Below are 26,858 nucleotides of genomic sequence, written 5' to 3' on the forward strand. Positions count from 1 at the left end.
TTCTTAAAATTTGGTAGTTGTATATACTTTGCCTTATATACCCTTTAAATTAACTTAAATTAGAATTTTGAGATTCTAAGCGCTAACCGGGGGGCGGTCCGGTGGCCGAGGCGACAGCGGCAGGGCCGGGGTTCAAATCCCATACGGACCGCCTCCCCGTATGCAGGACTGACTACTTTGCTACGGGTAAAATCAAGTCACAGAAAGCCAGAAATGGTAGGACAAGAGGCTCTAGAGGTTGTACTGCCAAAGAAGAAGAAGAAGAAGTGCTAACCGGTATTTGTCTTTTTTTTTCGTAAAAGCTCCACAATATTCGCCCTTTTTATCCGCCAATTTTAAAAGCATAATACGCCACGAATTAAGTTGAGGATCTAATGTTACAAATTTGCTTCTGACTTGCTCTCGGATAAAAGAAAAACCCCCTTTTTAAAATAATATTTGCCCCGTCCATCCCTATATACCCCCCCCCCCCACCCCCCCCCTAAATGTCCAGTCATTGTCGTCCAGTCAAACCGCAATCTCTGTTCTCCTGTGTATGTGTATCTAGTCTGTTAATGTAGTAGCTTCCCGGAACCATCGAATCCTGGGGATTCATGATTCTGCATAGTCGCCGGAAGGTTTGCTTTCTGGGAATACAAAACAAAGGTGTAGGGCAATACAGATCTTTCAGTAAATGCAACGGAAAGAGATAAGGCAATTTTACAGTTAAGGGTTAGAATAACCCAACGAGTCAGTAATACTTTCTGCTTCCCAGAGCGCCGCTCTTGGTAGCGCAGCCAAAGCAGCAATAAGGAGAACCCTATAAAAGAGATTATGACGGAAAATGAATTGTGAACCTGGATACCGTCCGGTCTTGTATAGCCTCACGATAGAAGCCTTCAAGAAGTGTGCTTGTGTGTATGATGTTTGTGTGCGTGTGCGTGTTACTATGCGTGCCTTACTGTGGCGCGCAGAACCACTATTGTTTTGAATACTTTACGCTGATTCAAACTAAATTTGTCTGATTGTGTTTCCTCGTCGATATTCGTACGCTTCATCGTTCAACAAAAAAACCAACCCGTACAAACACATCTGCTAAAAACTTATCCATTCCTGCGGGTGTACTGCATTGAAAAAAAAAACTGCCTCAACCACATTTGAAACTGGTTCATCAGTGTCGCTCCCGGTACTGCAACTGTTGGGTCATGGAGATGGATCGACAACAAGCAGCCGGAGAAGCACCAGCAGCATACGTGGTTTGGGTAGTGAACTTCCTCCACCCACCGGCAGCGGACGGTCGAGAAGTTCCCGGGAGGTAGAAATGCGAGACGTGCTAGAGACGGTACGGAAACAGCAGCTATCATCGGCCGCAGCACCGTCCACCGCTCCCAGCACCACCGCTGCCGACGATGACGATCGGATGATCGTGGAGGATTTGCTGAAGGATCTTCATCGGGGCGAAGGAAACATACGGCCATCGAAAGGAAGCAAGGCGAAGAATGCAACACTGACAGGAGACACAGCGGAGCTGACGGAATTCGAACGGGCTGTCCTGAGCAAGTACATCCGGGAACTGCAGGAAACGGGAGAAGGAGGAGAAGGCAGCTCTCCGGATGTGCAGCACATAGCGCCGGCAGACGTTCAAGGTGATGATAGTGTGCGTGATAATAGGCTAAGGAATGGAGGAGCACAGCTAGACGAGAATGCAAATCCCCTGATAACGGACAGCAGCGGCACGACTATACCGGACGCGGTCCATGCTCATCAGTCGACACAGGCAAGCGGCAGCCAGACAGCTGAAACTGAGAAGGCGGCAAACACAAAGGACGACACCTTGCCAGTGGCACCACCATCACTTCCCCAGGTTGTAGCATTGGTTGATGCAAAAACGCTCACTAGCACTGGCATTAGCATCGCTAGCACACCTACTACTACTGCTACTACTACTGCCATCACCACCACCATCAGCAACTGTAGCATGAACGCGGCAAATAACAGCAACGAACCTTGCGTTGATTATCCGTCGAAGAGCGACGCCACCAATGGTGCCCGAGTGATGGTGGGCGACGCTAACGCTGCTAACGATCATAACAGTGTTACGCCATCTATGTACTATCGTGCCACTACTACCACTACTACTAATGATGTCGATGGCGTAGAGCAGCCGGTCGTAGCGTCCCCCCCAGCGAATGTGCCCACGAATGGGTCGTCTTCCACGTCCGGCGTGGCAGCAGTAGTAGTTGTGAGGGCGGAGACGGCAGCGTCCGATGGCGGCGGCGGTGGCAACACGACGGTGGCAAGGGAAGCGATGGCCGCGATCCGCAACCGAGCAATGAGACGCAACTTTTCCGTGTGGGTCGGTGTGACATCCTGCGTCTGGGGACTGTTGCTCTACCTAATCAAAACGTATACGTAATACTTCTTTCTTCTTGTGATTTATATCTGCCGCATACTCACCCGTGTGTGCCTGCCAAATGTTCTCCCGGCTGCCAGAATTATCTACCCTTACTTTAACGGTCCAATATGGCGAGTTAGTTGATGTTGCAGTTCGATTTGATTGTTTGCTGCTTTTTTTTCGGTTTCCATGTTTTGTTTTTTATCCAAGGCATTTATTTTCTCTTCCAATGCATTTTTGATCTGTTGTGAAAAATAGTTTCCTTCCTTCCTTTTTTTTGCTTTTTTTTCTGTTTATTTCTGTTTTGTTTGTTTGTCTATTTATCTCATTTATTCCCTATTTGACACGTTTTTTTTGTGTTCTGTGTTTTGTTCAATTATGGTTTACTAAAGCTTTCTACCAATTACTTTGTACATCCGCCATGAAGTGTTTGTGTTTGTTTGTTTTCCTTCATTATTGGCTTTCTGTTTGTTTTTGTGTTAGCCTTAGTCCATAATTTTTGAAATGTTACAATTTATGCTAAATGATTTTTTTTTTGTGTGTGTGCGTTCGTTTCATATTCCAACTTCCTCGTGTTCGTGTTTTTTTCTTTCCAACAGTGGCACTACTTTGGAATGTTGCAGTTGGTCAGTGGATTGAGAAGCAAATTATTTCAATGATATTCGTTAGGTAAAGAAAGTTTTGGTAAATTGCTATGTAATTTAAAAGAAAGCACTTTTTTGCGGTAGTCACACGCAATATGCGCCTATATATGTGTGTGTCATTAAAGCTGTGTTATGTCTTATATGTAAGCACTGAATAAACGTGTGTGTGTGAGTTATACGATCTTTCGTAACATATGAATCAATTAGAAATGGACTAAACAAATCAACACACATTAAAATCTATTAAAATCAAGTTAAAAACGTAACTCGGAACATAATTTTACTTCAGTAAGCAATATTTAATATTTCTCATGCCCCTAATACGAAGCTAAACCACGCTCAAAACTGACCAACAGCAAAGAGAAGAAAAAAAGATTGCAAACAAGCCATTAAAAAACTCAACATCAATTAATTACGTTAATCCCCCTAATCATTCCATGTATCAGTAGTAGTGTCTTGTTTCGGTTCCCATTGCGTATGTTCAAATGCTCTGCCGGTTGTCGTCCCACGCACACATTTGATTGCGCTATCTCATATGCTCGCCGCCTCATACGATCGCCCATTCGCAAAAAAAAAGAATACAAACCCATCCAGCTACAACAGCGCAAAAACGACCGCAGCAGAAGTTGCAAGTAATTGGGCAGCAATAATCGAGAGCGCACCAAAACCCATCCTTGCTTTTGCCAATTGGAGTTTGCAATAATTGATAGACACCATCTCATCTCTCATGATCCTCACCCATACACGCGCCCGCCGGCTGTCAGCTTGGAGCATCATCGATAAGTGCATCTGAAGGCAAAAAACCAAAAACAAAATGGCGGTGACATAGAACTCATCCATTAAAAATGTAATCCTGACGCCGCACACACACCACCATTACTACTCATAAATCATCTCACCTTAAAACCTCGCTCTCTCTCTCTCGCTGGTCGTGACCAGTAGTGTGTGTGTGTGTGTGCCCGCTGACCTGCTGCCAAAAAAAAAGGAAAGCCAGCCCTCCTTCCTTAGCGCTTGCGAAGGTCCCGAAACAAACCAAAATCTTTACCATGAACGGTTTCACCTTCGTGCATACTATACCACCACTACTACGAACGCACTCTACATCTGTTGTTCTTCTGTTGTGATGTTTCTTCCCTCTTGCAGATCGTTGTAACAATAATAAACTCGAACAGTGTTGTAGTTGCCATAACAGAAAAGTAACGACGACAATCACTACAACCACCACGACCACAACCATCCGAACCACCGACGACGGTGATGCCGAGCAGCAGCCCCGGTACCGATGCTGTACGGTGGCACAGGACGAACTCATCGATCCACCCCACATCACCAACATCGATCATGCCATCCTCATCCCACTCTCGACATTGCCAGCAGTAGCGGTGAACAGTTGCCCGTTGTTGCCACCATCGCCCCTGGCGGAACCATCCAGGGGCACAGTGTCACCGTCGGACGGTGCGGAAGATCTCGTAACGCTGCTAACGCCTCCCGTAACGCCCCAGTTGGTGGCACGGAATGAGGACGCGTCGCAGCACGGTACTGCTGCAGACAGTGTTCAACAAAGCAACGCTACGGCGACTGAAGCAGAACCAGAGCAGGAAACGCTCGCTGTAGAAAGCCACCTTGCTGGGCATAAGGAAGAACAAGACCTTGCGTATATCACACCAAAGATCGAACCCGATGCTGCCGTGCCGACTGTCGGTCTCGTTAGCCTGACCGCCGTGGAACCCACCGTACTGGAGGACTCGCCACCGTCTACGGCCGAACCGTGCGAAAAAACGGCCGCCCGGTCGAATGGCGATGTGCTCCTGCAGCAGCAGTATTCACGCTCACGATCACTCACATCCTTGCATGCCAGCTCATCCGGTTCACGGTCGTCATCGTCCTGCTCGTCACCGACGGTGGATGCCAATGCACCGTCGGAACTGTCGAAATCGGCCACCGTTGCGATGCTTACGTTTCAGCGTAATCGCCGCAAAGGCAGCGGTCGGAAGCGCAAGAAGCGCCGGGATCGCCATCGGAAGTAGTAGCAGTAGTTATCGATCCTTAGGTTCTAGTCAATATTCCGCCGCCGGTGGAGCAATGGTTGTGTGCGCTACGTTCAGAGGACGACGTGTGTATGTGTTTTGGAGAACGTAATAGAATTTGCCTTATGTGAATCTCAACGGTTGTCCTCGCTTGTACGAGGAGACTTTCTCGTTCACTTAGCCTAGACTTTAAGGAGCAGGTGGGGTCGTACAGTCCTCCAGTCGTACAGTTGCTGATGGCGCCCGCTAGAGGGAATCGTTTAGTGTTGCGTTGTTCAGACTTAGTCACTATCGAATTTAGTAATAACCGATCCGATCAATGTTAAAAGTAGTCCACTGTTCGTAGGTAATGCGCAGGCTCTTCTTAACTGATCTTGCAGAAGGTCAGTTACCATAAATTTGCGGGAATCAAACTATTCGGGATAGGGGCGTAAAATTTTGATTTTTCTTTTCGAGTAGTTAAAGTCGAATTTATTCTAAAAAGTATCAGAGTGTGCAATTATTATACTCCTCTTCCCCTTAAAGAAATCTATTTTATTGTACAAAAGATACCCATGCTTAATCCTTGTTTCGGACATACATTTGGCCCTATTAAAATTTTCCCCCGTTGCGCACCTTATTCAAACGTTAGCGCAATTTCTTTAACGTAAAATTAAAAAAAAACATATGCAAAACTACTTACAAATCATAGTATTCAAATTTGAGAAACCCTTTCTTATTCTTGTTGCGTTTTCTCCTGGTCTTTGTTATGTAGCGTGATTAGAACTCTGTTACTGTGTTAGGATACAATCAAACACTAGCGCGTTAGCAAAAAAAAGGGGAACTAAAACCTTCTGTTGATTTAACTATTTCAAATAAGAATGTTTTTTGTAGATCGTTACGAACTGAAAAAGAACAAACTGAATTATACTCTGAAAAAGAAAAGAAAATCGTTAAATTCAATGAAATATAGAATGCAGAACAATGAGCATTTTTTTTATATCTTACTAAAGCAAAGCACACAGGGAGTGGGATTTAGGCCTTTTTTGTCTTCTCAAGCAAAAGCTCCCAAAAAACCAATTCTTATTTCGGTAGGTACAGTGGGGTGTGTGTGTAGTGCTTTCTTTTCACCTTTTTTTTTTGGGTTTTTATCCGTTAACGATACGTAATTAATCGCTCCAATGCTGCTGCCCGTGTCTAGCAGCTGCTCCATGAACCGACCAACAGCTGAGGACATATGCTGCAGCATGCCCCAAAACTAGCCAAACAAACTCCACCACACATATCCAAAACCGGTATATGGTACCGTCGGACAAGTAATGCAAAATCTACTGCCGCGTTGATCTGCATTGCCTCTCGAGACGATCCTTTTTTTAAATTTCATCAAACACTTCGTTCAGAATCATGTACTAATACAACAAATCATGTACGTTCTCTTTCTCTCTCTCTCTTTTTCTCTCTTGTATTTTATATCTTCCTTCAACATCCGCTCGAAACTGAAATGCAATCCTTGCCCCGCATTCCTGCCCGATAAACGAAACCCCTGTGGAAAACCCCTGCAACTCATATGCGCATTTGCTGACCGTTTTTGGTTTAAATTTTGTGGAACAAATCGTTACAAACACCTCACCTCTCGTTCACGCTTGTTTTGTTTTTCCATGTACAATTCCATGTGTTTGTGTGTTTGTTTGTTTTTTTTCGTTGGTTGCAAAAATTTGCATTCCATTTGGGAACGTACAAAACAATTGGTTTGCTTCCTTTTTTCTTTTGTTTTTGTGCCATGCTGCGCATTTTTCTTCATTTACTCTCCTGTAAATAACTGTTTGGTTTTGATGCGTGATGTGTGTAACAAATCGACCTCGACAATCGGGAACCTGGACACGATCACACACCGCAGTCCTGGAAAGACCGTCCTCGCAGATGTCCTATTTGGATCACTTCCTGAAAGAGTCTGGAGGCGTTGGAAGTGGTGGTGGCGGCGGCGGTGGAGGTGGCGGTTCCAGCTCAACGACGCACACAAACTCAACATTAGCCATCAACATGGTAAGTCTGGGGCGACAATTGGTAATTGATTGATTGGGAATTCTCAGAGGGGTAGTGTGGGCTTTTCACCCTTTTTAGTGTTCCACAGTTCTTTCGTTATTTTAGATCGAATTTTCTTTTTTCATTCGGTGTTGTCAAGACTTGTATACACACGATAGACTTCTCAAAAGGCTAAGGCCTAAAAATAAGGAATATGAATCTCCAAAACAAACTCAAGAAGAGTCTATCGTCTGTACAAGGGCTTACCGCCAGAGCAAACTTTGTTTTAATGCACACCCATGTTTACCGCCCCGCAAGCAGCCAGCAGCCGGATCGAGCAGTAGCACAGTTCCACCGCACCGCAAAAGCAGTAGCGGTAGCCAGCACGTAAACACATCCACCAGCTCCTCCTCGAACAATCTCACCTCCACGAATGCACCGCACCTTAATCAAACCCATAATCAAAGCCTCTCGTCACTACACCAACAACAATTACACCACCAACAGGTACAGCAGCAGCAGCAGAGTCAGGCACAGCAGTTGCAGCCGCAGCACACATACAGCAACCAGCAGCAGTTGCTTCAACAGCATCAACAGGAACAGGCACAGCAGCAGCAGCAGCAGCAGCAGCAGCAACCAACGATGCACCATTCGAACTATTCGATGGAGAGTGAGGACGGTGATGTGGAGGATAACAATCGCGGCCACTCACTGTCCAGCTCGAAGAGCAATCTGAGCGATCATTCACTGGTAAGTAGAAGAGCTCAAGAGCAATAGTTCTAAAGCAGATATTTAAGATCAGTATCGCAAGAGTGCAGTAACTTCAGGACAGGAAGTCCACATTAATAGTTCTGATCAGCAGCTTAAGCGAATGAGAATGAGGTTTAGAACAGTAGTACAAGAGTGGACCCAAGACCAACAGCTCAAGAAAAGGATCGATTGTAGTACAGAGCAGTAGTTCAAGAGCAGGGGTTCTAGAGCAAAGGAGGTCAAGGTCTGGAGCTCAAACATAATAACTCTTGAGTGGGAAGTTCCTAGCTGAAGATCCAGAGCAGAAAGTCAATACAATGAGGTCCAAAGTAGAACTTTCAGAGCCGTTGCTTAAGACCAACAACTCTAGAGTAGAAGGTCCAGAAAAGGAGGTCCAGAGCAGAAGGTCCAGGTCTGGAGCTCAAAAATAATAGCTCTTGAGTGGGAAGTCCGTGGCTGAAGATCCAGAGCAGAAAGGCAATACAACTAGGTCCAAAGTAGGACCTCCAGAGCCGTTGCTTAAGACCAACAACTCTACAGTAGAAGGTCCAGAAAAGGAGGTCCAGAGCAGAAGGTCCAGGTCTGGAGCTCAAAAATAATAGCTCTTGAGTGGGAAGTCCGTGGCTGAAGATCCAGAGCAGAAAGGCAATACAACTAGGTCCAAAGTAGGACCTCTAGAGCAGTTGCTTAAGACCAACAACTCTAGAGTAGAAGGTCCAGAGCAGAAGGTCCAGGTCTGGAGCTCAAAAATAATAACTCTTGAGCGGGAATTCCTCTCGCTGAAGATCCAGAGCAGAAAGTCGATACAACGAGGTCTAAAGTAGAACTTTCAGAGTCGTTGCTTAAGACCAACAACTCTAGAGTAGAAGGTCCAGCAAAGGAGGTCCAGAGCAGAAGGTCCAGGTCTGGAGCTCAAAAATAATAACTCTTCTGCGGGAAGTCCCCAGCTGAAGATCCAGAGCAGAAAGTCAATACAACGAAGTTCAAAGTAGGACCTCCAGAGCCGTTGCTTAAGACCAACAACTCTAGAGTACAAGGTTCAAGCAGATCCTGCAAAGACTGCTAGTAGAACTGCGCCAGAAGCGCATCTATAGTAATGCCAATTTCTTTTTCTTCAACACAGAGCATGCACAGCGTAATGATGTCCCATCAGCAGGACCTGCATCCCCATCGGCAACAGAAGGCGAAGGTACATCAGTTCCTGGTGCGCACCTTCTCCAGCCCAACCAAATGCAATCACTGCACCTCGCTAATGGTGGGCCTAACGCGCCAGGGTGTGGTGTGCGAGCTGTGCGGGTTCGCCTGCCACATGATCTGCTGCCCGAAGGTACCGACCCAATGTCCGGTTCCGTCCGACCAGACGAAACGACCGCTCGGGATTGATCCGACGCGTGGCATCGGCACGGCGTACGAAGGTTACGTGAAGGTGCCCAAGCTGGGTGGCGTGAAGCGTGGCTGGGTGCGCCAGTTTGTCGTAGTGTGTGATTTCAAGCTGTTCCTGTACGATATCTCCGCCGATCGCAGTGCACTGCCGAGTGTGCACGTTACACAGGTAAGAGAAGCGTGTGCAAGTTGCTCTTTTCCGGTGGGGTGAAGTTAATGGCGTGCAATTTGATTGCAGGTGTTGGATATGCGTGATCCCGAGTTTACGGTTTCCGGTGTGCGTGAAAGTGATGTCATTCACGCAACGAAGAAGGACGTACCGTGCATATTTAGAGTGAGTTTAGAGCCCGGCAGCATGCAGCAAGATGAACGTGATGGTAATTTCTTTCTTGGTTTCGGTGTAGATTACAACATCGCTGCTAGACGGTGGCCCATCACTGCAAACGCTGATGCTGGCGGACACCGAGTCGGAAAAGGCGAAATGGGTCGTGGCACTGAGCGAACTGCACCGCATCCTGAAGCGAAACAATCTCCCGAACACGGCCATGTTCCGGGTGCGCGAAGTGCTCGACAGCACCGTGTCGGCGATCCGTAACGCACTGAGCGCGCTCATTATCGACCCGGAAAGGATACTGCTCGGTACGGAGGATGGACTGTTCTGTCTCGATCTCGACCGCAGCCAGATCGCACGGATCGGCGAAAGCAAGAAGGTGTACCAGCTGTGGTACATCGCCGAGGAACAGCTGCTGGTGATACTGTGCGGCAAGCAGCGCCATCTGCGGCTGTTACCGATCCGTGCGCTCGAGACGGTCGATGTCGAGTGGATCAAGGTGGCAGAGTCGAAGAACTGCATCACGGCCTGCACCGGCATTATCGAGCGCGGCCCGCAGCCCGTGTTTTGCATTGTGCTAGCGCTGAAGCGCCAAAACACGTCCCAGATTGTGGTGTACTTGGTGAACCGGGACCGCAGCCGGCATCACAAGATGTGCGAGTTTACGGTCGCGTACCCGGTGCAGAGCTTGCAGGTGCTATCCGACATGCGGTTGGCCGTTGGACATCAGAGTGGATTCACCGCGTACTGCCTGCAGGGTGCGGCCAAAGCAATGCGTACGTATGGGCGAACGAGAGCGAGAAGGCTTCGGGAGGGTTGGTCAGCTTTTCAATCTGCTTGTCTTGTCTCCCCCACAGCTTTGGTGCACCCGGAAAATCAACTGAACAATTTCCTTAACTTTTCCGGCGTTGATGCGTGGCGTGTGATTGAAATTCAGTCCGGTCACGGAGGCAATGGTAAGCGATTGCTGATTGTGTGTTGGGTTCGTTGGGCGGCTTTAAGAATTCTCTTTCTTTCCATTGTTCTCCCTAGTGCACGGTGAATACTTGCTCGTGTTTCAAACGCTCGCGATCTACGTCGATCTGCAGGGGCGTAAATCGCGCGACCGTGAAATCATGTATCCGGCTGTCCCGAAGCATATCAGTAAGTGTTATTTGTGTGGTCGGTGTTACTAAAATGGAATGTTATTCTAATTTGAGCTTCCTGTCGTCCTATCCAGCCTACTGTGACGGCCATCTACTAGTCTACTCGGAAACCCATCTGGACATCTTCAACACGCAGACCGCCGAATGGGTGCAGTCAATTGGTTTAAAACGTTCCCGTCCACTGATGAACAATGGCAGCCTTACGTTGACCTATCTCAACGATAGCGTCCACGTCGTTTACCTGGCGAACATGCACACGAGTAAGTAACCCTTTCCGTAGGCACTTTCGTTTACCTTCCTGTGACCTCAAATTGCCTTCCCATTGCAGGAGAATTGCTCAATCTTTCCCCATGTGATCGTGATGGTCGTCTAAAATCGAAACGATTCTCGTTACGCGAACCCAACCGAACGATTCGCACGTAAGGCATTCCGTTCTGTTCTCACCCCTTCTGTCGTAGCTGTGCAAGCATGTAATGTAATCACGATTTCGCCCTCACAGGAGCACCGATCGTCGCTCGAAGCTTATCTCTGCACCTACCAACTTCAACCATATCTCGCACATGGGCCCGGGAGATGGCATTCAGAAGCAGCGGTTGCTCGATCTACCAACGACGATCGAGACGGCCGACCAGAGCACGCAACAGCAACGGGTAATGGTGTGCTTTTTTGTGCTCCTGCTTCGCTCTAGCTAATTAATCTTTGTTTTATTATTGCGCAGATTTCAACGATGCGTCATGCACCGCCACCACCCCGTGCACCTCCTCGTCCATCCATGATCCATCAGTTGAATGGTAAGCATAATTGGCGGTAAGTTTCCTCTGGTGGTATTAACGCAGAATATCTTCGAAACAGGATCGAACAACTCTCTGCCGGGTGCAAAGCGTACGGCTCCGGCCCGGCCACGCGATCAGCCTCCATCGTTACCACGTTCACCTAGTCCGTTGGGCAGCATGTCCTCCCTACATGACGTTCTTAAGGTATGGCCCGACCGTTGCTTATTCCATTGAATTTGCATAACATCCCCCGTCCACATTTAACAGGTGTCGGTCGCTGATATGCAATCGGAATCACGGCAAAGTGTGGCGAGCAACAATTCCAGCTCGGTATCAACGCCACCCTCCCCGACGAACGATCGGTTAAGTTCAAGCTACGACTCATAATGGTAGGTAAGAAAGGGGGAAACAAGGAAAGTGAGGGGAGAGATTCCAATGGACAGGACAACCAGCAGACGATTGAAAGGATGCTCCAGTTCCAACCAACATTGGACTAAAGTGTGAATAGATGCCACCCACCCCCCAGACACACTGAGCATCTATTTAGACTTTAGCCTTGGAGTTTATTGAAATTATACGGGAATTGCACATCAAACCAAGCGAACCAAGTAGTATAAACAGTATATAAGTACATATAGTGTCGGAATATTGAAAACTGGCCTGAGAAACCCTGTAACTGATAAAAGCTGTGTATTAGTTAGTGATGGGCAAAATGATGGTTTGGTCGGAATCGATTCCGGAGCGCTCCAAATTTTTTGGGATCGATTCCGAACAGTAGGTTCCTGATTCCGGATCCGGTTGCGGAATTGAATTTTTACTTGTTTATTCACATTTTATACTATTATTTAAAAAAAAATGCTTGAAAAATACAAACTGATGATTTTTGGTTGAATGAATATTGCCGTTTTATTGCACTTTTGAAATTGTGCCTATAGAAAAATGGAAAAAACAGCTTGAAATCGTCGTCAACAAGAGTAACCAGCCGATAGGTTTGCTTGACCCGATCAAGAAGCTCTACTGCTCCTTGGATCGATACCTCCATTGTATGGTGGGCTTCCGCTGCTCAACACCTGGCCCGTATTTCTTTGCCGCTACAACCACGTTAGGCCTTGGCCGTCCATTTTGGTTTCCTTGACTTAGTTTTACTTCCATAGCAGGATAGTCAGGCCTGCGTACGGCTCAGACTAGACTTTCGGTGTGAAGACCAGCGCAGCTATCCCTTTGCAACCGAACCACCCGGGATATCAACGTATTTCACTAGTCTCCTATAACAATTTATCTTTTATTGAACATTTTGCTTCGAACAAATCATCATTCGAACAAAGTCACGTTCCAAATTAACGAGAAAGCTAGAATCGTCCTTAACGTAACATAATATCAGTTTATTTTTCTTTTATATATTTTGATATTCATAAAAATGAAATGAAATTCTGAAAGATAATCAACTAAGCAGTTTTTTTCCATTTGAAAAGTTAGGCTAAAATGATAATGTTGAACTGTTGTAATATCGTTTACTATATTAAAACTCAACGAAGGTGAAGGCTTACATAAAGCCTGCATCAAGCACTTAATAGTTAAAAAACTTAACGGTTAGAAGGACGGACGGTTCGAATACATTTCAAAAGCGCAGCGCAGGGCGTGTCCGGTTGTTGACGATTACTGATTAAATTATATTCACGCTACATACGGCGAAAGGGATCGTAGGCAACTGAAACGTCTTCAGCCCAGTCCTTCAGTCCAAAAGTCCCGCAACAAATAGTCTCTGGCCGTTGCAATTAAGCTGGCTTTACGTCTCGATGCGCGTAAAGCGCACACCGAGCGTCATAATCCATTTTAACCCTCCAGCAGCGCAAAGCAAACCGGGAGAATTTGCGCTGGACGGAATCCAAGCGGGCCAGATGTTGAGCAGCAGAAGCCCAATGGAGGTATCGAACCAAGGAGTAGTAGAAGAGTGGAGCAGATCTTGATCGGGTGTGTCGCAACCTGTTTTTTTATTTTTCTAAAGGCACAATTTCAAATTGCGATTAAACGGCATTATTTCGTCAGCCAAAAATCATCAGTTTGTATTTTTCTTGCATTTCTTTAAAAATAGTAATGAATATTAATAAACAAGTAAAAATTCAATTCCGGAACGGGATCCGGAATCGTTACCGGAACTGGATCCGATTCCGATTGCCCATCACTACTGTGTATAGCTCTACTAAGCTTTTTTTCAATTGTTTAATTAATCACTCCTCAGAAAATGCTGATGATTTTTTGTTTTTAATTGCTGTTCTGTGTATGTATGTGTTTCGTTACAGTTTCCTGAAATATTTCACCAAATTGCTAACCATTCGCTCCACGCTGGAACACAGCGGACGATCGTTTTGCTTGAAGGGGCCCACCCAACAACCACCCACAGCTTCGCGCCATACGGATCGCAGCGAATCGGACCGGGCGGACGGCACCTAGCGGACTAAGAGTTCTTTATTGTTTTTTTTTTTTTTAAATCGTTTTGTTGTGTTAATGTTTCTCATGTGAAATGCGCCATATATCGTTACATCGAGTTTTTTTGTTTCTTCGCCCACCAAAAAGAGGTTTTCATCATTTTCATCAGAAATTAGGGGGGGGGGGGGGGGACTTTATGCTGGCCCAACGATACACAACGACATTGTAGAGGTGAAGTGTACTTGTGTGTGTGTGAAGATATCATTTCATTTTAAACCCACGGTGGGTCCAGCAACAGCCCGCTATTGTTTTGCTTTCCTCCTCTCCCTTTTTTTTGTTCTACCCCATAGGATGAGGTGCTAAGTGTAAATGATCGATGATCTCTTCCTCTGGTCTATCTCTCTACTTACTACCTAAACTTACTAGATATACTTTCTTCGTTTTTTTAGTTCTCTTCTCTTACAAACTAAACAAAAGAAATGTGTCAGGAAACAAAGTATCAATTATGGGCAGAGGCTGAGCTCTGGGACCGACCTCTTCGGGACGGGTTGTCACGACGGCACCAGTAAAGTCGATTAAACGAACAAACTTACAAATGAAAATGGGGCTCGGGGCATGTGATTGGTAATCGAAAAAGCAAGAGCAACCTCCGTTTTGCTGTGGTGGGTGATGGTGGTGGTGTTGTAGTAATACAGCTGTGTTCCGTTTACGTGCGTGTGTGTGCGCGCGTGTGTGTGTATGTGCTATACAACGTTTGTAAGAAAAGGTAGAGTTGATAGACGGGGAGGGGGGGGTGGAATTCATTACCATTACAATGTTTAGGAATTTAATGATGTGAAGCAAAGCTAAAACGATAGTCGCCTAGTGTACGTTTTGTCCCTATATCTATACGCTCTATAAAATTACGCCATGTATTCCTGCCGAGTAATATAGTATTTGATATTCATTCCTAGAGATACCATTATGCATACATACGTGCTGTAAAAACAACGCAGGATCGGTAGGAACGGATCGGTTCTCTACAGCCGATCCGGTTTAGAATAACACGCGCTAAGGAACATTACGCAAAGCACATTCTCATACTCTAACTGGTACAGTTCTTGTTCATCTCACACGTTTACTCTCCCCCTTATCGACGACGACGTTCACTAATGTTTTATCAACTCGTGTTAAACTTCATCGAATTTCGAAAACAGCGAAACGCGTTTCGAGTGTTGTGGCATAGCAATATATCCCTTACCCTTTATCGTACTAAATCTGTTCTGTGCTGCTTTCTTAAATCACACACATACGCTATTACCATTGTACATTGCGCCATTAGCAGGTTTGATCCCGTTGTGAAGGATCGCAAACACACACACACACGCGCGTGCGCATGCACGGCAACGTTTGCCAAATTACTAGTGGCACGGAACACTACTCGCAAACCAAACAAATGTCTTATTAAGGGGGCTAAATATATTACAGAAACACACACACACACAACTACCCACACACAGATGGTGCTTCCAAAAGTAGCCGTTGCAGAATTAAGCGGTAAGAATAAAATTGTACGCTCGCTGCTCTCCTCCTTCGCGAAGCACGATAAAACGCGTAGGGCGTAACACGAGCGGCAAAAAAAGGTGTCAATATACAAACAAACAAACAAAAAATGACAAAATGAAATCAAATTATACATATACCACCTTCAGAACATGTTTACATTGCATACAAAATTAGTAACGAAAGTCAAGCCCCCGGGGAAGAGGACACGGACCGTTCCGTGGTGAGGAGGACGCGCGGTCGCAAACACGCACGTGTCCTTATTGCGTAAATGTGGGCTAACAGGAAGAGTAAGAGAGGGAGAGAGAGAGAAAAAAATGATGAAACTATGAGGACAATATTTAGTATTTTCAGTGCAGATTAATACTGCACTTTTGTTGCATAATGTGTATAACGTCGCACCGCAACAACGGACAGCACCGACGGCAAACGCGCGACGGGACGCGAAAAGGCGGGCGCCTGAAACACGAGCATGAGCATATCGGGAGAAGGTAGCGTTGTGTCTTGAACGGTGGCTCACTAACGGACGTTTAAACTATCGATCATCCATTATATACAGTTCACGCGCGATGGCATACATTAGCTAACAACGTTTACACTCTAAGGTTTACTACGCGACTTTGAAACGAAGGCTATCGGGCTGTCGGGGGAACCTAATGAAACGAGAACCGCCCCCATCTCTCATCCGGACGGCTTTTTATCGTAAATTTTAACTCGCCTGTTTGTGGTTTTATTTTAAATACTCTTCTTAATGCGGCCCCCGTAACGATTGATGCTTCTGTGGTGGTGTAGCGGAATTCGGTCGATTGAGTTTACTCTCTCAAGACTTACAAACTTACAAATTGAAGAGACGCCATTTCTTTTAAATTTTCCTTTTTAGCTTTGTTTTTAATAGTTAAAAATGTTTTTTTTTTTCGTTTTATTTATTTAACTGTAACACCAGCAAAACGGAAAACTAAAAATCGCGCGCTCACCCGCTCTCAAAAACGATTTGTGGTTATTTATGTGCGTAGTGTAGTTTGAAATGTGTGAGCCGCCCCCGGGGGAAACAGATGAAAGGTTATAAGGGGCTCTACACATTCGGATCGGCTGGCGATAGTAAGGTTTCTTTCTGTTCTTCGAGACGAGAGTGTAAAAGCGGAAAGAGAGAGAGAGATAGAGATGGAAGAAAGAGTCAAATTAGCTGGTGAAGAAAAGCGTTGTAAAGATAAAGGATTAACTTGAAAAGAACTAAACCAGGTCTTATACACTTAAGCCAGATTGGGCGCTGTTGTGCGTATGTGTGTGCTTTAAGTGTACAGTTGTGCGAAGGGGAAAAAAATCAAGCGGACATATACGACGATACAGCCCCACAGCAGCAGCGTTGACACATGCATGCTCTCCCAAAGCGATATGCGAATTGATACAAAACAGCAACGAATGAGAACGAATAACAGGAACAACTCACTCAAGTATGGTAATGTCCTTAAGCAGTAGCACGGCGAAGAAACGGTGTGGATGCGCGGTTACAAAACTAAAATAACAAAACGAGCCAAACAGATTGAAATTCGGTTGGAGTGTGTTCTTTTTTTTCGATTGTGTACTACGCTTTTGAATTGAGAACTTTGGAGCAACACTTATACTCACCTGGTGCCATGTTATTTTGCTTTTAAAATTCTCATTTATCTTTTTATCACTAAGCTTTAGGATACTAGGTCTTGCTAGGCGTTCATCAGGACACCCGATACATGAGGCCTCGAAGGATCGACTCCACTTACGCAAACGAGCTCGCTCTGCTCCGTTTCGTATTCTGCCTAAGAAATCACTTTCAAGCATGGGCAAACGCAGACTAGGAGATGCCGTGCGTTCCAAATTTATATGAATGTTTGTTTCTGAAAGATTACTGAAGATTTAAGAATGTTGTTTAAGTCCTGTTCCCGCAGCGAAAGTACTGGCGTGCTTATAAGTGCGGCATCTCAACATGTCTGTTTACTTCGATTCTAATTTTTATCCGAATTTGATAGACGACGCAGTTTTGAACGATTTCAACAACACCCCGGCGGTCATCAGTATCCGTTGAATCATTTTACATTTTACTGTGATCTACCCACGAACTACTGAATGTTTATTTATTTATTTATTTATTCATCAAGCACAGCCTGACAGTGTTGGTGTGGAATATTTAGTCCGGATAGAAATTTTGTAACGATGTAAAAAGCATAAGAAAAATGTTTATCTTGCATAAATCTGTTGTACTTCGAGTAACGCCCAATTCAAACAGCTTATTCGAAAATTTCGAATTTGCTCGGCAGCTGTCACTTGCAGCTGTCAAAATGTTGCACGTGAACCAACCTTTCCCTGGCACCGTGCACGCAGAGTCTTCAAAATAAATCGAGTCGGCACTGCGAACGTGTTTTTCGTCGGCCGCGGGCAAAAAGCAAAGAAACGGGTCTTTGATATCAATTCGTTAGCACTGTGTTTAACCTTCCACACAAATCCACCTCCGAAACGTTCAGTGCTTATTCATGGTGGCATATAGTGCCGAGCGAGTGAACATTTTCCATTACAATCCGGAGTGAAAACGCATTTCATAACAACTGCTGCACCGCAGAAGAACAGAGTTCGAGCACAGGCGAGGCACGGGATAGGAGCAGTGAAAACAGCGGAGAACGGTGCTAGCTGTGCATCATTACTAGCATCGCCTTCAACATGACGAAATTCATGGTTGCCAGGCGTTGCCTGGAGGTGGCCACCGATACGCTCGGTTCGACAGCCAGCACTCTTACGCGTCCCCGGTACAGTGTGTCATCTTCCTGGCTGAATCATCTGTACCTGCTTCGCTTACGGCCGGAAACGTCCCGTGTGGGGGCACGCAGCTACACGTCCCAGGCCGACAACCGTAAGCCGGCGACCAAAGACTTTGACGATGGCGATCGTCCACCGCTCGATCCGGAAGCGGTACATGCGGATCTGCTCCGCCGGTTGACCAAGCTGTACGACCAGGAGGTGTCCCGACAGTTGATTGTGCCACCGTTTAAGCGGGCGTTGCTGTACGGCGAGAAGGCAGCCATCCGTGACCAGGCAGGAGATTTTAGCTTCATCCAGCTATACGAAGCCGTTAAACGACTCGCAGCTCAGATATCGAAATGTTGCGGTAAGTTCCACTGTCCATACTGGACCAGAGCATGATGCAATTCTTGTTTTCCATACGAGGGTTAGCGAGGTGCGTACGTTTGAATGCATTAGGTAGGGGGAATCTCTTTTTTTGGAAACATGACACACATCCAAGGCCGCCCCGAGATGGTTGCACGGGCCGACGATGACCCGCTCGAAGGATGGCGCCAGTAGAGGGAAGGCAAGTGTTGTGAGACAACACGGAGAAAAACGGCACAGAAATAGTACAAGTGTTTTGCACAAAGTTGAGATATTTGCGCATCCGGTTCGGGTTAGAACCAAAACAACGAGATATCATCTAGCGGTGCACCTTTTCACCGTATTCGACGTTGTGGCCCACATCGATCGTGTTCGTTCGTTGTGCTGTGCGTTGTATGTGACGTTTTCGTCACCTTGAACCTTGAAGCCGGTGGGACCGATCTACGAGAAAACGGTTGTTTACCAACTTCATGCTCGATCTCCGCGCGCTCTGAAGGTCGTTCAAATGACTTGTCGTTTTTCGTTTCAGGCTAGAGAGTGGGATCAGAGCAAGCCACTTCAAACGATCACTGACCCGATCGGGGAAGTATTCAAAGCGTGTTGACATAGCCCGGAATGGCTCAATGTTGATGAATTAATTGCAATTCCTGTTTTGCAGTCCAGGTGAATGGTCTCCAAATATTTGATCCCCGCCTGGAGCGATCGTATTACCCAGTGTCAAATAACCAGCTCTTGTTGCAATGATGTTACATTTGATACATTGAAGTCACCTTTTCCATTTAAAAAGAGCCAATTGAAAGTGGCAGTTGTGGAGTTGTGCACAATTGTACAATTATACCAGGGCGCAATCATTGTAGCGGCTCCTCTATTGTCCTTCCAAACATACACGGGGCCAAAAATCCTTCTGAGCATCTTCCTCTCGAACGCGCGGCTAAGAGGGCTTCGTCAGTTTTGTACAGAGTCCATGTCTCAGAGGCGTATGTGAGTACTGGGACTATAAATGTTCTGTTCAATCCCGGCTTCGTCCGTCGTGACAGGTATTTAGAGTGGAGAAGTTTCATCAGGCTGTAGTATGACCGGTTGGCAGCCAGCACCCTTGCACGTTACCTCCATCCCGAGGTTTACTGCCGCTCACTCGATCCTTTGGTAAGCTTCTAGCATAGGAGAGCCTCAAACCAATGATGTCTATGTGAGTCAGCGTATGCCAGGATCTGGGATTGACTTATAGAAGATGGTCCCCGAAGTTTCCACCTCCGAGTCGTGGATGGCTCTCTCTAGCGCCAGGTTGAAAAGGAGACAGGCAAGCCCATCTCCCTGGCGCAAGCCCTTTTATGGTAGCAAAAGGCCCCCCATCCACATTCAAGTCATTCTTACAAGCCTAGTAAGCTTGGCCGGGATTCCTAAAGAACTCATTGCGTCGTACAGTTTTACCCTGGCTATGCTGTCATATGCGGCTTTAAAATCAATGAAGAAATGGTAAAAGTGGAGCTGCTGCTCCGCCATTTTCTCCAAGATTTGCCGTATCGTGAAGAATTAAATCCCTCTATACCTCTGCTAAAGTGTACAAATCCCATCATAGTTGCATTGCGTATCTATGTAACGATACGGTTGAAGCCTACTATGATGTGCTATTTTTCCCTTTTATTTATTCTGTAAATTGGAAGTTTCCCGATAAATAATAGAAGATACAGATAAATAGCACTCTTGGCGGTGTACACCCTAGAAAAAGTTCACTATATTCGGATAGGTTAGGATCGGATGGATGGAATGAGTAAATTAGATAACCCAGCTTGATGATCATTTCGTCTGGAGTATTGAAGTCTTTAAACTATTGGATATTGCCATCAGTAGAGGAGCATAATAGAGGCAGAACGGTGCTAGACAACAACGCCAGTCTTCATAGTGCAGGATCGGAGTTCAAATCCCGTCCAATCGTGGTATCAATAAGTCTAGTAACCCAGAAAAGGCAGGCATGACCTAAGAAGTCGTTTGGCCTCTAAACCTGGGACACCTTAAAGAGAATTTCTGGACAGCGTATATACAGAGTGGTTATTAAAAGTTAAATTAGCTATATGATTCTTTACACTGCTTCTCAAATTTTGGAGACCCCTGAGAGTTAAGCCAAAGCGAACTCGTAAATGCGAATGTACTAATAAGGATTGCATTTGTAAACAAGCGACTACAGGGAGCGCTCGATGGCTGAAATCGCTTCTTCATCAGGTCAAGCAGACAATCACTCTTGTTTTGATTCCGTACCGATAAGATGTACGTGATAGGGCGCGGGTATGGCGGGTGTGTGTGTGTGTCGGTGCCCTATTCCCGTGATTATTGCTGTCGCACGACCAACGCCGGCGTCATCAGGCACCGGATCGTTGACAGCCACGAGCACAATCATCGTGTGGGTGGGTGTACGCCGTGCAGATTATTTTTAAAGTTCCCTCCTGAGCAGTTGCGCCCCGCAGCGGCGTAGAATGTGATAGCTGGCTTGGTCGGCTCATTGACGACTTCGGTTTTCACGGTCCCGCGGTTAAAAGCCGGCAGCGTCAAAACAGCGACTTTCCTATCGCTCGCCTTCCTACCAGAATGTCGGTGGCCAACGAAGTAATGCGATAACCTGCCGCCGTCCCGGTTCGCATCGCTTGGCATTCCTTCTTTTGCACAGTGTTGCAGTGTTGTTTAGTGGGGGGGCTTTTTCTTTCACATCGCCCTTTTCTTGTGTAAGTGCGTACAAGATGTGTTTGAGGTTTGTTTTGGTTGGCACCAATGCCAATCCAACAAATTGCAGGGGTTTTCTTGTGAGGATTGAATGGTGCCGATTTTTTTTTTAGTTTTAAACGTTCTATGCTACTACTGCCGCTTAATTTTCTTTCTTGTTTCTGACGATCATGTGGCCATTTTGGGCCCATAAAATAGAGGAAGTGTCGCTTCTCTGAAAGATACCTTACCTGCTCTGGTCTGGTTTTCGACACAACAGGGCACTGTATCGAATCCCAACCGGGCTGTCTTTCCGTACTGATTTGTCGGTTAAGCGAACTGCAGTTCTATTGCTGGATAGGTTTGCTCGATAGAAACCTCATCATAGATGCTCGATAGAAAACAAGGCATCGTAGCATAACCAGAACCAATAAGTCCAGCCAAGAGTTCAGCTCATGGTTCAGCTCACCGGTCATACTACAGCTTGAGGAAACTTCTCCACTCTAAATACCTATTGCGATAGACGAAGCTGGGATTGTTCAGAACTTTTATAGTCCCTTTACTCACATACGCTTCAGAGACATGAACTCTGTCCAAAACTGAGGAAGCCCTCTCAGCCGCGCATTCGAGAGGAAGATGCTCAGAAGGATTTTTGGCCCCGTGTATGTGTGGAAAGACAATGGAGGAGCCACTACAATAACAAGCTCTACAAGCTGTACGATGATCTTACCATCGTGCAGTGAATTAGACTAGCCAGGCTCCGGTGGGGGGTGGTCACGTCATGAGAATGACACCGGACGACCCAGCCCGTAAAGTCCTTTTAGGCCGTCCACACGGACAGAGGAGGCGTGGTAGGCCCAAATTGAGATGGAGATGCGTCCGCCAGAACGGCCGGGATAATGGATTGGCAGACGAAGGCGCTGGATCGTGAGCAGTATCGAGGATTGTTTCAACAGATCAAGACCGCAAAGCGGTTGTAGCGCGTATTAAGTAAGTAAGTTAGTATGAGTTCAGCGTCTATCAAATGGCATTCTTCATTGTGCGTATTTGCTATATGATAATCGATATGGACCTTTAAAAACCGGAGGAAGCAATAGCAGAGGAGAATATTCTTCCGGGCTCGTTGTGGGACACAGACCCATTACTAGTGATGGGTCATACGACTCTTTTCACGGATAGCCCCAGAGTCGCGTTCGGGTTGACCCTACCATCACATGTTCTACAACAGACATGTCAAACATACGGCCCGAGTCATTTCAATCTGGCCTGCAAAGGAATGTTGAAATAATTCTAATTCTCCCAATTTTAGTCACTTCTTCTTCTTTCTTCCATGGTGCTTTAACCTCGAAAGGTTTCGGCCTGCCATTTCTGGCTTTCTGTGACTTGATTTTTCCCGTAGAAAGGTAGTCAGTCCTGATTACGGGGAGAGGCATTGCATTACTTATTTCCATGGCTAAGCTTACTTGAATGACCCATTTCAAGAAGTTGATCTTATCAAGGATCTGCTTGAGAGTTGCTATGGCGATTGGTCTAGGATCCAGGACCTAGCTGTAGAGCAAGAACGCTATGAAGTCTCCACTTTTCTTCATTTTCATCATTAAAATATTCTAGAGAATGTTCGCGGTCCAGTGGCCGAGGCGATAACGGCGCCGGTCTACACACGACAGGACCGGGGTTTAAATCCCAACCAGACCGCCTTCCCGTAAACAGGGCTGACTACTTTTCTACGGGTAAAATCAAGTCACAGAAAGCCAGAAATGGCAGTCCGAGACCTCTCGAGGTTGTAGTGCCAATGAAGAAGAAGAAGAAGAAGAAAATTATCAATCGGAAAAGTTCTTGTAAATATTCTACACAGAGAAATACATCTGAACCGATACACAATAATTATATTCAAACCGTCGAACTGACTATCAGAAGATTGAGAGGATTGTGGTGACAAAAAATGGCTGGTAAATCCCTGCACTTTATGTATTTCATTTTCGCCATCGATCGTCGTCAAGCAAATCACCATTTAACGCTCCAGTGCTAAGTGAATGGTGAACAAACTTTCGATTTGCTCCGAACAGCTAATGTGTGCCTGTTGTAGAAGAGGCAAAAAAGGTGTTCCGTTCTGGGAAAGGAATGCATTAATAAGATTCGAAAACGATGGTAGCATTTTTATAGCTGCTAAAAAGATAAATTTGTGGAAAATAGTAAGGCGACTGTTAAATGAACTCCCATGCATGATTTAATGTCTTTTTTATTTATTCGTTTCCTCCACAGGTAGTGCTTCCCAGTCCCGTGTGGCATTCCTTTGCCCCAACAATATTACTTACGTGATCAGCCAGTGGGCATGCTGGTTTTCGGGACAAGTCGGTAAGGCGCGCAGTTTGTAAATGTCATTACTAGCTTATGAATCGTTTACCCTCTTCCTCGCAGCCGTCCCCTTGAACGCAAAATATCCGGCCGATCTGCTCGAGTACTACATCAAAGATTCGGATGCAGCACTGCTGCTAACGACGCCGGAGTTTCTTCCGCTAGCAGAACCGTTGGCCGCCAAGCTACAGAAACCATTGCTGGTGGTCAATCACGAGCTGCTCAATGCGAACGGTCAATCCAGCGCCGACACACAGGCCGATGTTTCGTACCTGGATCCGCGCAGAGAAAATCTGCTCCAGCTGAACGATACGCTCGTGGTGGAAAGTGCCCTGAACGGGGAGTTCTATCGCGATGCCGATGCGTTGATCCTGTACACTTCCGGCACGACGGGCAAACCGAAGGGCGTCGTGCTTAGCTACGCCAATCTCGACGCACAGCTGCGTGCCCTGTCCCATGCGTGGCAGGTAAGCGCGAGCGATTCCGTGCTGCACACGCTTCCACTGAATCACGTGCACGGTACGATCAATGCACTCAACCTGCCGCTGGCTGTTGGCGCGAAGTGTGTGATGCTACCGAAGTTCGACAGTAGCAGCGTGTGGAGCTATCTGCTGAACGTGAACATGACCACCAAGGAGCGGGTGAACGTGTTCATGGGCGTACCGACGATGTACGGGCTGCTGATCCGCGAGTACGACAGTGTGTTTGGCAAGAATGCTCGGATGTGTGACTACGTGAAGACACACTGCAAGAATAAGATTCGGCTGATGATTTCCGGTTCGGCGCCACTGCCCGGCAACATTTTTGACCGCTGGAACGAAATAACCGGACACCGGTTGCTGGAGCGCTACGGCATGACGGAAATCGGTATGGCCATTTCGAACCCATACCTGCAGGATGGTGAATGGAGAAGCAGAAGGCAGGGATGCGTCGGCATGCCATTACCGGGGGTTAGTGTGCGCATTGTAGAACCGGAAACTGGCCGGCAGCTTACGCTGGAAGGTCGCGAAAATGAAGGCATTTGGCAGACGGCGGCAGCATCCACGCCAGCAGGGTCCACTGTCCCCGAGGATTCCATTGCCGGGGCACTGTACGTGAAGGGACGGTCGGTGTTTCGTAGCTACTGGCAGAAACCACAGGAAACGGCATCCGAGTTCGATGCGGAAGGTTGGTTCCGGACGGGTGATACGGCACGGTACGAGCACGGCACGATACGCATCCTTGGCCGCACCTCGGTAGACATTATCAAATCCGGTGGCTTCAAGCTGTCGGCGCTCGAGATTGAAACGGCCCTGCACGAACATCCGGACACGAGCGATGTGGCGGTGCTGGGTTTGCCGGACGAGACCTGGGGCCAGCGGGTGGTGGCCGTGATCAGTTTGCGCGACCAGCAGACGGCCGACGCGTTCAGCATTCCGAAGCTGCTCGTGTGGCTGGAACAGAAGCTTCCGAAGCAAGCCATTCCGAAGGAGGTGCGAATAGTGGAGGAAATACCGCGCAATGCCATGGGCAAGATCAACAAGCGGGAACTGGTGGAGCAGCTGTACGGTGCGACACCGAGCCCCAGCACAGAGCCACAGAACGTTGACAAGCCCTAAAGTGGGTCCAGGATGTGGTGTAGCCCGTTATCGAAAGGGGATCGCGCAAACATACAGAAACGTATTTAAACACACGCACACACGCACACACATACTTATACCGGAACCGGCTGCATCATCGCGTGAACGAGGAAGTAAGGCAAAAGGCGGGGAAGGATCACGGTGATTAATATCGCGCCTAGTCACACACACACACACAGTACAGATAGTGTATCTTTTCCGCTTTTCCTGCTTTCCGTCGTCGGAAACCGGGTGTGTGTGTGTGTGTATGTGTGCAGTTAAGCACACTATTGTCTCAACAGCATATGCATTGTATTGAATTTTTGTGTTTTTTTTGTTGTTGTCTCGGGAGCGCCCTCAGACTGGAGGCGGTTTATGCTAGTGTGGCTGCGGAATGGACTCTGCGGAACCGAGCGGGTGTGAACCGCGAAAACGAACGAAACGTATTTGAAAATTAAGGTTTTTGACAACAAGGTTCCAAATTTGTTGACGAATTATAATGCCCAAGCGTTAATGGTGTACTTTCATTGCCATTTATTCTTCGAATCTTAGATATCCGAAAATCGATGAGGTTACGATAAAAGCTTTTGCTTTTCGTTTCCAGTTGCGTAATAACAATTATTTTGACCTTTTTTTTCTCCAATTCCAACCGCGAACAGTTCAATATTGATACAGTTCAATATTACGGAACAGTTCAATATTGATATTAAATTTTTTTTTTGTTCTTTTCCTCACCAAAAATTCCAAATCGCTTCAGCTCAACGATTTAATTTTCAAAAATTCAAACCCCTCTCTGCTGGCAACCCTGTCAGCTGTCACATTTGACAGTAGCTTACCTGTGTTGTTTACATTTTCGTGCACCATTTGAGGCTCGCTTTCGTGAGTAAAAAAGCAATCATTTCATTCCTGTTTACCGTTTTTCGTGCGTGTAGTTCGGTGTAATGTGATCCCGTTGAATAACGCCCAAGCGCTAACGTACGTCCCCGGGCCCGGACGCAAAACGGTGTATTGCATGTGTGTCATCGCTTTCGCTGGCTCGAGATCTCGTGACAAAACCGGAGCGAATGGTGCGCACCTGCTCTACGCACCAGACCTGCACCGAAACCGAGCCACGGATAATCGGGAACGGTGGGCTGTAATCGCAAAATTCAGCAGAGTTGCTTTTGCGAGGGTGTGTATTACTTTTCGATACGGCGAATTAACAGCCCCGTGCGCGTTCCGTGTTCGATACCACACGATAGCTGCCGCAGATTGTAGGCCCCGCACGCACGACGACGACGTCGATCACGGAAAGGTACAAAGTGTGAAGGTTCGCTTTTTTTTTGCTGGTGGGGCGTAGGTTTTTTCTTTCTCTGTTGCTTTTGTGGCGTAGAAAAAGCACCCCCAGAGTTCGCGCAATGGCTGGTGCTGTTCTCCTGTAGAGCTGTACCCACACCCACGGTTATCGAACGGAAAAGAAAAACCAAAGCAAGGCAACAGCAAAAGGGCAGAAAAAAATGGTTATCGTGTAAAGAGCGTTCGAAGCGTGCGTGCGTGCGTTCATTTGTTCGTGCAACATTTATACGAGATTAGAAGTGTGTGTGTGCGTGCGCGTGTTTGTATTCTATGTCGTGTGGGGTGATACAACTGGAAGGAACAAGGAAAAAAAGGTTCCGTACCCCTGCATCGGAATGGTGATTAGC

At 46.6% G+C, this 26,858-nt stretch overlaps 3 protein-coding genes across 14 annotated transcripts in view; all 3 read left to right on the forward strand.

The window, feature by feature from the left end:
- LOC118503958 (serine/threonine-protein kinase Genghis Khan) overlaps positions 1-16,943 on the forward strand; it is a 54,211-nt gene extending 37,268 nt beyond the window's left edge. For 4 of the 8 annotated variants that reach the window (XM_036037845.1, XM_036037847.1, XM_036037848.1 and 1 more), the window contains exons 9-23: positions 1,155-1,625; positions 6,922-7,067; positions 7,368-7,796; positions 8,920-9,348; positions 9,418-9,513; positions 9,584-10,286; positions 10,368-10,466; positions 10,543-10,653; positions 10,730-10,915; positions 10,984-11,074; positions 11,155-11,305; positions 11,374-11,446; positions 11,508-11,632; positions 11,696-11,817; positions 13,729-16,943. In XM_036037845.1, coding sequence (XP_035893738.1) covers positions 1,155-1,625; positions 6,922-7,067; positions 7,368-7,796; positions 8,920-9,348; positions 9,418-9,513; positions 9,584-10,286; positions 10,368-10,466; positions 10,543-10,653; positions 10,730-10,915; positions 10,984-11,074; positions 11,155-11,305; positions 11,374-11,446; positions 11,508-11,632; positions 11,696-11,815 — 3,230 coding nt within the window. In that variant the 3' untranslated portion in view covers positions 11,816-11,817; positions 13,729-16,943. Of the gene's footprint in view, positions 1-1,154; positions 1,626-6,921; positions 7,068-7,367; positions 7,797-8,919; positions 9,349-9,417; positions 9,514-9,583; positions 10,287-10,367; positions 10,467-10,542; positions 10,654-10,729; positions 10,916-10,983; positions 11,075-11,154; positions 11,306-11,373; positions 11,447-11,507; positions 11,633-11,695; positions 11,822-13,728 lie in introns of all 8 variants that reach the window. The other 4 variants (XM_036037849.1, XM_036037850.1, XM_036037851.1 and 1 more) reach the window with 4 other exon arrangements.
- Positions 16,944-17,726: 783 nt separating this feature from the next.
- Positions 17,727-25,697, forward strand: LOC118503962 (malonate--CoA ligase ACSF3, mitochondrial). The gene is made up of 3 exons (XM_036037857.1): positions 17,727-18,530; positions 23,486-23,578; positions 23,642-25,697. Exons 1-3 carry the CDS (start codon positions 18,086-18,088, stop codon positions 25,174-25,176), a joined length of 2,073 nt encoding a protein of 690 aa, XP_035893750.1. The 5' UTR covers positions 17,727-18,085; the 3' UTR covers positions 25,177-25,697.
- A 304-nt stretch (positions 25,698-26,001) lies between these two features.
- LOC118503979 (guanine nucleotide-binding protein G(s) subunit alpha) overlaps positions 26,002-26,858 on the forward strand; it is a 28,416-nt gene continuing 27,559 nt past the window's right edge. The window contains exon 1 of one of the 5 annotated variants that reach the window (XM_036037920.1): positions 26,002-26,055. The gene's annotated coding sequence lies outside the window, so the exon portion shown is untranslated. The other 4 variants (XM_036037915.1, XM_036037914.1, XM_036037916.1 and 1 more) reach the window with 4 other exon arrangements.

The sequence above is a fragment of the Anopheles stephensi genome, chromosome 2 (genome assembly GCF_013141755.1).
Source record: "Anopheles stephensi strain Indian chromosome 2, UCI_ANSTEP_V1.0, whole genome shotgun sequence".
Taxonomy (NCBI): domain Eukaryota; kingdom Metazoa; phylum Arthropoda; class Insecta; order Diptera; family Culicidae; genus Anopheles; species Anopheles stephensi.